Raw genomic sequence first — 9,622 nt, 5'->3', positions numbered from 1 at the left:
AGGCCCTGACCCTGACCCTAAACCCTAACTCTGACCCTGACCCAGGCCCTGACCCTAAACCCTAACTCTAACCCTGACCCTGACCCTGGCCCTGGCCCTGGGTCTGGCCTAACCTTGGAGACCAGGGAGCTTGAGGTCTTCAACTCCTCCCTTTGCAGATGAGGGTCCACGATTCATGGCCCCAGAGTGAGGTGCTCAGGGTTATCTAGGATCCAGGTTCCAGCAGAGCCCCTAACACAGAACCCCTGTCCTGCGGGAGAGGCCTGGGGTCAGCATGTCCTGTGGGGGGGCCAGGGGTCAGCCCATCCTGTGGGGGAGGTCAGGGGTCAGCCCATTCCTGTGGGGAGGTCAGGGGTCAACCCATCCTGTGGGGGTCTGGGGTCAGCCCATCCTGTGGGGAGGTCAGGGGTCAGCCTGTCCTGTGGGGAGGTCAAGGGTCAGCCCATCCTGTGGGGGAGGTCATGGGGAGATCAGGGGTCAGCCCGTCCTGTGGGGAGGCCAGGGATCAACCTGTCCTGTGGGGGTCTGGGGTCAGCCCATCCTGTGGGGAGGTCAGGGGTCAGCCCGTCCTGTGGGGAGGTCAGGGGTCAACCCATCTTGTGGAGGTCAGGGGTCAGCCCGTCCTGTGGGGGCCCAGGGTCAGCGTGGGCCTTGGCACTGGGAAAGGCTTTCCTGCCCCTCATGTGTGGCCCCCAGGCTCCGCTCTGCACCCTGGAGGCCTCTCGGGGGCCCCTCCTCGAGCCCTGCCTTCCACCTGGGCACGCTGATGGCTGGCTCCTCTCCGCAGGACACCTTCCTCCAGCTGCTCGTGAGTGAGCGCCCCTCCATGCACGCCTGTCCTCGTGGAGTCTGGAAGGGAGGCCCCCACGTTCTTTCCCTTCCTCATTTCAACCAAGGTTTCCAGCAGGTTTCAGTCCTCCTAACGTTTCATTGTTTAAGAAATAATACATCAGAGCACAGTGGAAAAGTTCAAACAATAATAATACGTAGACAGCAAAAGATGTGGGTTCTCTCCCCGCCCCCCAACTCCTCTCCACTTCCCAGAATGAGGTGTGGCCAATGGTTTCACGTGTGGTTTCACGAGTAAATGCCTGACACATACATGTCACCTTTTTACACTAATGGGATTGTTCTACAAAATGTATCCTCCAACTTCCCTCCTTTCCTAGGATATTATTTTTTACCCGGTACATCTTCTATTTGTAAACACCTGCATAATATAAAGCACAAAACATGAATGCACAGATCAATAAATTATTACAGTGAACACATTATGACAATAGTGAACACCGTACGATCACCCCTGAGATGGACAATGAAACATTGCCAACACCCCTCCCAGCGTGCACCTCCCTAACAGGTCCCAGTGCAGAGAGCAGCTAGTCAGTGAGGCTCCCTGACAGTGTTTCCAGATGAAACCTGGGTGTGTGTAAGGCGTGAAAGCTCCGCTCGGCTTCTCGCCTCCTCTTCCTGGGTGAGCCGGCGCCTCCCTGTCTTCCCCGGGGTGTTGGGCCTCGAATATCCCTGGATCACAAGCAGACGTCTAAAGCCGCATAGCTTTTATGGTTGTCGTCAACCGTGGCGTTCACGCCTAGTACTTCGTCCTTGTTTCTGGAAGCAGAAGCCCTGCTGTTTGAAAACAGCACTGCCTGTCACAGGTTGGGAGTCTCAGGCTGCCCCCCGTGGCAGGGGCTCTGTGCCCCCTGGACTCCTCTCCGCGCTCCATGCCTGGAGCCTTGGGCTGTGCCCCCCAGGAGCCTCGGGCTGTGCCCCCTGGACTCCCCTCCGCGCTCCATGCCTGGAGCCTTGGGCTGTGCCCCCCAGGAGCCTCGGGCTGTGCCCCCTGGATTCCCCTCCATGCTCCATACCCGGGAACCTCGCCTGTGCCGCGCAGTGGCTGTGTTCTCAGGTCTCCAGCCTGCTCCCCTTGCAGGGCTGGAATCGCGGGTGTGTGTTCATCAATGGACGAAACCTTGGGCGCTACTGGAATATTGGGCCTCAGGAAGCGCTTTACCTGCCTGGCTCCTGGCTCCAGCCCGGCACCAACGAGGTGGGTGGCCCCAGCCCCCCTTTTGGGCTCAGATATGCCCTCACCCCAGGGCTGCTCATCCTGCGCGGGGCTCACCCTTGCTTTTGCCGCCCTGCCTGTCCTTCCAGATCGTCCTGTTCGAGAAGGAGAAGAGCGGCTCAGGCATCTACAGCACAGACGTCCGCAGGTGGGCGGGGCCGGGCCCGCAGGTGGGCGGGGCCGGGTCCTGACGGCGTCTGCACTGCCCGAGTCCATCCCCGGGTGCACTTTCAGGCCGAAGACTGTATGCAGAATATCACACAGCATTGCCTACAGTAGCAGAAATTGAAAATATCCTAAAAGGCAACAGAGAAATCGTTATTTTATTGTAGTAAATTCATGTGATGCTGATTTCAGCCTTTAAAAAGTCTCCACAGTCTTCAGTGATGGATTAGCCAGTTAGATGCTCAACCTGCAGCATGTTTTAGTATCTGCTCAAAAGTGCTTTTGGGGCAGATACAAATAAAATAAACGCACTTTATTTGTCTCTCCATACTCAGCTGGGAGAAAGGGAACTGTCTTTGGCCAAAGAGAGGGTGAAGAGAGAGCATATTGTATGTTCTGTCTGCAGACTCCTGGTGTGTGTGTGTGTGTGCATGTGTGTGTGTGTGTGTCTTTGTGTGTGTATGCATGCATTTGTGTATGTGTGTGTGTGTGCACGTGTGTGTATGTGTGCATGTGTGTGTGTATGCATGCATTTGTGTGTGTGTGTGTAGTTGCAGGGGTGCAGGGGCAGTGAGCGATGTCTTCAGCTTTCCCTCCAGCCTCTGTGTCTCTGTGGTGGTCTGCTGGGTCATCCAGTCAGAGAAGGAACAACAGTGTGCTTGTTGGTTGTGACACATGTGTGACAACCGTGCCTGGCATGGAGCATCCGTCTTTTGACTCCTGAGCCGTCTGTGTGTAGTCAAAGCTCTTACTGGTCGAAGACAGATATTGGTGACAGAAGCCCCACGGTCATGAATACTGCAACCAGCTCTCTCAAATGGCAGCGCTGGGAGGCAGTCCCTTATAGCCTTCCCTCCGTGTCTGAGGGGACTGATTCCAGGACCCCCGACGGTGCTCAAGTCCCTCACAAAACACGGTGAGCAGACCATCTGCATATGACCCCCACACATCCTTCCCCACACCACACTTTCAATCCTCTCTGGATTACCTGTAATACCTAACGCAATGTAAGTGCTAAATACATAGTTACTGGCCCGTGGTAAATTTAACTTTTGCTCTTGGGAATTTTCTGGAATTGTTTTCCCGAGTAGGTTTCGATTCTCGGTTGGCTGAACCATGATGTGTTACCTGTGGATGTGGAGGACCAACTGCACTTATAATCAAAATACAGCACCTGGCTTGAACTCAAAGCAGAGCACCAAAACCAGACTTACCACTTTGTTATGTTGAGTAGAGGTTTCAAGAAGTTTAGCAAGTGATCTGGTGTCTAGAGGGAAGAAGGAACCATCCTGTTTGGCAGGAGGAGGAAGTGAGACTGCCTTCTACGCCACTGTTGAGAACGGCTGGCTTGACGAAGGAGAATTCTACCATGAACCACACAGCTCCTCCAAAGAACATTATTCTCTGGGGCTTTAGACTCAAACCCATGCAGTCTGTGGAGAAAACCAGAAATCAGAACCATCAGATCACAAGAAAGTATACCTCAGATATGATGTGTACATCATTTCTAAACATGAGACCTATGCCCAGATGGAAAAACTAAGGCTCAAGGAGATGTGTCTTTTTTTTGATGACTATTGTGTCTCTGATTCACTCTTCTGCTTTCCTATCTCTGCTCTAATTATTTTCTGTTGTTTTAAATTGTGTATCTAAATGAGGTGATGGAGGTTTACTAAACTTATTGTGATCATTTCATGACGTATGTGAGTCAGATCATTACGGTGCACACCTTGAATGTATACCAGGCTGATGTCAATTCTGTCTCAGTAAGACCGGGAGGAAGAAAAGATGTAAGGGCCCATTTCCTTCCAGAACCCCAGTGGTGCCAGAACGGAGGCAGATGTGTCTCATCCACCAGCGTGTTCTCAGCATCCAACACGGAGCACCAGCTCAGCTAGGCGTCCGGAGCAATCTAACCACATCTCTGCCGGGTGTAAAGGATGTGAAGCATTTCAGGGGAGGGACACAAGTGAGGGTCACTCAGTCTTGGTGTATTCTGAGAATCGCAAATAACCTGTTAGGAGCGTGTCACGTCAGGACAGCTAGCCCCTCAAGCCGTGTTTCTTCCTCAGCAGGCTCAAGCAATGAACCCACTCACTGTTCGCATGTCCTCCTCTGTTGCTACTTGTGTCTGCAGAGTGTGGTGGAAAAGCTCTAAAATAAAGAAGCAGCATAGTTACATTCATTATTGTCTAACACACTGTTGAACTTCAAGAAAACTTTTTGTACAGATATCTGAGATACGAAATATATATTTTGTAACATCACTGACAGGTATGTAGCAAAATATAAACTCAGGGAAAAGGTCTCCTGTATTTATATTTTGTTTCGTAGAAGGAACTTGGCTCTGAGAGTTACAATCTGGGCAGGTGTAAGGGTCCTTCGGCAGCTGAAAACCGATTGGGAAGAAACTCAAAGATCCGACCAGTGAGTGCTAAGGGAAATCAACCCTGAGCGTTCACTGGAATGGCTGATGCTGAAGCTGAAACTCTAGGCCTTTGGCCACCTGATGCGGAGAACTGACTCATTTGAAAAGACCCTGATGCTGGGAAAGATTGAGGGCAGGTGGAGAAGGGGATGACAGAGGATGAGATGGCTGGATGGCATCACTGATTTGATGGACAGGGGTTTGGGTAAGATCTGGGAGTTGGTGATGGACAGGGAGGCCTTGCGTGCTGCGGTTCACGGGGTCACAGAGAGTCGGACACGACTGAGCGACTGAACAACAAGGACCAAGCTCAAAGCTGTAAGAAATTGTCTTAAAGGACCGTGAGAACCGTGTCCTTCGAAGCTGGTCCAAGGGACGGGATGTGCCTGCTCCGTGTTCACCACTTGGTCTCCGTGTGTTTATTTTTTCTGGATCAAACGCAATTCCTGATAGAGGCATCTGCACGTCATCCGGGAGCTCGTCCCCCGCATCCAAGTTCCTCCCAACTTTATTAAGAATGGCAAGAATTCCAACGAAGAGCTTGGACACAAGCCAAGACACAAGGCTAAAATGAAATTAAATACTTAAATCCAGTTTATGAAAAGCTTGTTGTGTAATGTTAGGAAAGGTAAACGCAAACAATTCAACCATGATTAAAAACTGTGACTAAAACAGTCTTAAAAATATACCTTAATTCTTACCAATATCTTAAAGTTTTACATTTTATGAAAATCTAATGTCTATGTAATTTATATTTAAAACTTACCTTTTAGATGCATCTCTTTCATGTATCTCTTCTTGGTTCAGAAGGCTGTCCCAGTCTTCCGACACTTACAAAGCTGCTGTGCTCTTACCATCCTGTCAGCTGTCAGCTTGTTTCCTAACGTGCTTAAGTATATGAAAAGGGACAGAAAAGTTGCTCAGTCGTGTCCTACTCTTTGCAACCCCATGGACTGTAACCTACGAGGTTCCTCCATCCGTGGAATTTTCCAGGCAAGAGTACTGGAGTGGGTTGCCATTTCCTTCTCCAGGGGATCTTCCTGACCCAGGGAACGAACCCGGGTCTCCCTCATTGCAAGCAGATGCTTTACCCTCTGAGCCATAGTCCAGGAGGATAAAAGTGTATAAAAGTTCTTAATAATTGTTTTTGTAGATGATATTGATAGTTTTCATAGTACTCTTTAACCATTGCTTTATTTTACTTCAACTTAATGCAGTTTTAATGATTCACTTTGTGGCGTCTCCCACACACACACGCCTGCATTTGAAAGCGAATGTTCAGATGCTCAGGACAGACTCGGAGGGCGCGGCTGGTGCTCACGCTGACAACTCACACGGCTCGTATCTGCGATCACTCTGTCGCCAGGCAGGCGTGCTGCCGTGCGCGGCCCTGTCTGCTCACCCCGGAGCCCGCTTCCCTGGCCCAGCCACCCACGACGGCCCCCAGGACGTGGCTGCAGAGATGCACCGCGTCCGTTCTGCTTCGCTGCCTTCCGTCTCTCTGATCACGATGGCATATCCGTGTCCAGTGCTGCGATTTCCTTCTCCCACCCGAGATGGAGATGAGAGCTGGGCGGTGTCGTTGACTCAGGGTCGCGAGGCACAGCCGCTTTCCCGTTTCTCTATTCCTCTTGCCAGCAGATATCCCTGAAGGAGGCTTGTCTGCTTCCCCCCGAGGCCCCTTTCCTCCCTAGCCCGTTCCGCTGCCCCGGCCCCTCCACACCCCCCTGCATCGCAGTGGCCAGAGTCCTCGGTGAACCAAACCCTCTGCGGGTCAAACCAGCCAGACTGAGCTGGGCTCCTAGGCCTCTGGACAGGCTGACCCTCCCAGTCTCCTCCATCCCAGGGATGGCAACCCTGGTTCCTTCTCATTCTTAGGCCCAGCGTGATGGAGTCATTCTCAAACCTCCTTATTTTTCTCGCCCCACAAACGATCCAGGAATCAAAGAGTCCTCCCCATGCCAGGCTGCACTTGTCTTAGCACACGGACATCTGCAGTAGCCTCCGGTCGGTCCCCTTTCCTGTACTGCGCCCCACTCCTGGCATCCAGATGACCCCTGGAAACATGGTGGATGGCACGCCCAGAGCCTGCCCTGGCTCCCTGAGTCCCTGAGTCAGAGCTCTGCTCTGAAAGGCCTGTCTGACGGGGTCCTGGTTCCCCCGGCCTCCTCCCTGCAGGCCTGCCCCGCTCCCAACCTCCCCGCAGGCCTGGACCCCCAGGCATTGCCCCCTGGGGCCCTCTCTGCTTGGCCGGCCGTACCTCAGCCCTGTACGCAGGTGACCACTCAGGGCTTTGCTCAGCGACACCCTCTTGGTGAGGTCTCCTCTGTACACAGCACCCCCGACACCCCCTTTTCTCGTCCACTTCCTTTATGCTGTGGAATTCACTGCCTTGGAGACAGGCTGGGACATGGGCCTTTTGTGGTGTTTGTACCTGGACCAGCATCTGGAGCAACAGATACAAAGGAGCTATGGTACGGGACGAAACATGACCGCGAGCGGTTGGAGCGAATCATCCACGAGATACAGAAAGGCCACAATCCAGCTGCCGCTTCTGAGGTGCTGGGCGCGAAAGTGGGGTCCCTGCACACAGCACCACCAAGGAGGGGAGCACCTGCTCCCCACGCCCAGCCCACCCTGGACCAGCCCCCCAGGGAGGAGCCCCCTGTCACTGCTCTGGCTCCCGGAGCTGCAGCAGGGGCCCCGGTGGGCTCCCCGACCCCTCCTCTGGCCTCTGGTCCATTCCCGCGGATTAAAGAGCCCAGGGTCGGTGTCGCCTTGAACACTCAGGACTGATTTGTTTGTACATTTTTGCTGTTCCACTTCCTCAGCCGGGGCAGACATCTCCGAGAGAGGGGCCACTGAAGCCTCCCCAGCACCCAAAACAGTGCTCCGCACACAGCGAACCCAAACGCTGTCGATCCCGTCTGGATGAACGGACGCTATTGAGTCAGATCTTGCTTTTCAGTCACCCAGAGGCTGAGCTGCAAAGTGGCCTTTGGGAACCGCCCAGGCCAGCACTGGAGCCGGTGCCGCCCCGGCAAACACACAGGCCCCCAGGGCCCCGGATGTGCCTTTCCGGGTAGGCCTTGACTGACCGTCCCGACTCAGATCCATTTTCCTTTCTCGCTTTCCAAGGAAAAGGATTTTCTTCTTTTGTTTTTTTTAAATTTATTTTTTAATTGAAGGCTTATTGCTTTACAGAATTGTGCTTGTTTCTGCTGAACAGCAGCATGAATCGGCCACAGGTATATACGTGCCCCTCGAGGACAGCAGTTTTCCGCGTTCTTTTCGTCCGGGGCTGAGACGATGCTCACTTACTCCCAGGAGTCCCCCACGCTCCCACCACTCATGGTTTCTTGGCTCCAGACTCTGGCAGCTTGACATGGAAACTGGGCTCCTCGTCCTCTCCTTGCTTCTCGTCCACCCCTATCTCTGTGGGGGACAGCAGGAGAGTCCTGGCAGAGGAGGAGGTCAGCAGGACCCTGTTCTTTAAGGAACACGTGTTTTTTGTTGTGTTTTCTGCACGCCCGGCAGGAGGAAGTTGGCCTGTGCAGGTTACCATTGCAGGTATTAGGTACGATCTTCCCACATGCCACTGTTTACAGCCCCATTGGCCGGGTCACTGAACTGTAGCCTCCCTGCCCAGTGATGTGAGAATTTCATGCTCTGCTTAGGGTCAAGAGCAATCAAGCATTCTGCAAAGGAGTATCTTGAAGGCACCTCTTGCTACTCTTTTAAAAACCTGAAGTCTTGGCTCCTCAGCAAACACGTCTGGAGTAGCAGCACCTCTGCAGTACAGTCCTGGTATCACTAAATCCTGATGAAGTAAATGTGTTCTTAATCCAGGAGTAGGGTGTGTCTACAGGTCTGTCGTTCTCAGCAGGTTAAGGGGTAAGGATTTCTTCTGTAGCACTGAGTTGTTCGCATTTTCCCCCATAAATAAAAACAAAGGACACAGGGCTGGGCTAAGGATTTCATGGTTTTTATAGCCCATGTTGATAAGTTTAATATCTGGAAAAAAAAAAGGAGAATCTGGTACTGTTTAAATAGCTTAAGGATACCCTGGTGTTTAGTGGACTGTGCTATTTATTCATTTATTACTTTTGCAATAATTTGTGTGAATCCTAGCTCACTTAAAGAATATATTTGTTTATTTGGCTCGGCCAAATTTTAGTTGCTGCTTGTGGGATCTAGCTCCCCAAGGATCAGACCCGGGCCCCTTTTATCCAGGGCATGGATTTCTCACCACTGGACCAGCAGGGAAGCCCCAAGGACTGTGCTATTTGCTGCTCAGCAGCATCACCAGGAACCAGGGCAGGTGGGGGTGTGTGTCTGGGACGCACCTGCGTAGGCGGAAGGGGGCCTCACCTGTGACTCCTTCCCCGTGTGTCTCGAGGGCCGTCTCTCATTCCAATTATACCAACACACTTTTATCACAGACTTAACACCTATCAGGCAATTTTATGCCTTAAAAACAGTGGATAGAAGACACTGGCTTTGGGGAGTGCGCTCAGGGGGAGAGACTGCGCCCTGGAGACTTGAGGCTGGCTCCAGCCCTGGGCCAGCCCAGCCACCCCTCCCACTGCCCCAGGTCTTTCAACTTCCTGTTTGTCTGTTCCTTTCTGTCTCTCCTGGGTTTACCTTTCTCTAGCTGATAAATATTTGCTTAATGCTGGAAAAAATCTCTTCAAAGTAAATGCACTTGTCTTTGTTCCAGAAGTAACACCTCATTGTGTTCCAGCAGCTTTTAACGTGCAGAGCTGCACACAAGTGCAGCGTACAGGTTCAAAACATGCAGTGCTGTGTGTGTGTGCCCGCGTGTGTATTTTCTAGACTCTGGTGCTGTGAAAAACATCAGCCTCCCTAGACACGTTTCATATTTTCTTTCAGTAAACTCTGAATTTTGTTCTTGGGATGAGTCGGGTTTGTGATTACTAGAAAGCATAAATTTGCCCAAA

General features: G+C 52.2%; 1 protein-coding gene across 1 annotated transcript; it reads left to right on the top strand.

Annotated features, from left to right (window-relative positions):
• Positions 1-766: 766 nt before the first annotated feature.
• Positions 767-2,636, top strand: LOC123329845. The gene is made up of 3 exons (XM_045163038.1): positions 767-812; positions 1,392-2,050; positions 2,158-2,636. The coding sequence occupies exons 1-3, from the start codon at positions 767-769 to the stop codon at positions 2,257-2,259; spliced, it is 807 nt and encodes a 268-aa protein (XP_045018973.1). The 3' UTR covers positions 2,260-2,636.
• Positions 2,637-9,622: the final 6,986 nt, after the last annotated feature.

Source organism: Bubalus bubalis, chromosome 16, assembly GCF_019923935.1.
Source record: "Bubalus bubalis isolate 160015118507 breed Murrah chromosome 16, NDDB_SH_1, whole genome shotgun sequence".
NCBI lineage: Eukaryota > Metazoa > Chordata > Mammalia > Artiodactyla > Bovidae > Bubalus > Bubalus bubalis.
Note: the sequence above shows the minus strand (reverse complement) of the source record. Positions and strands in the feature narration are given on the sequence as shown.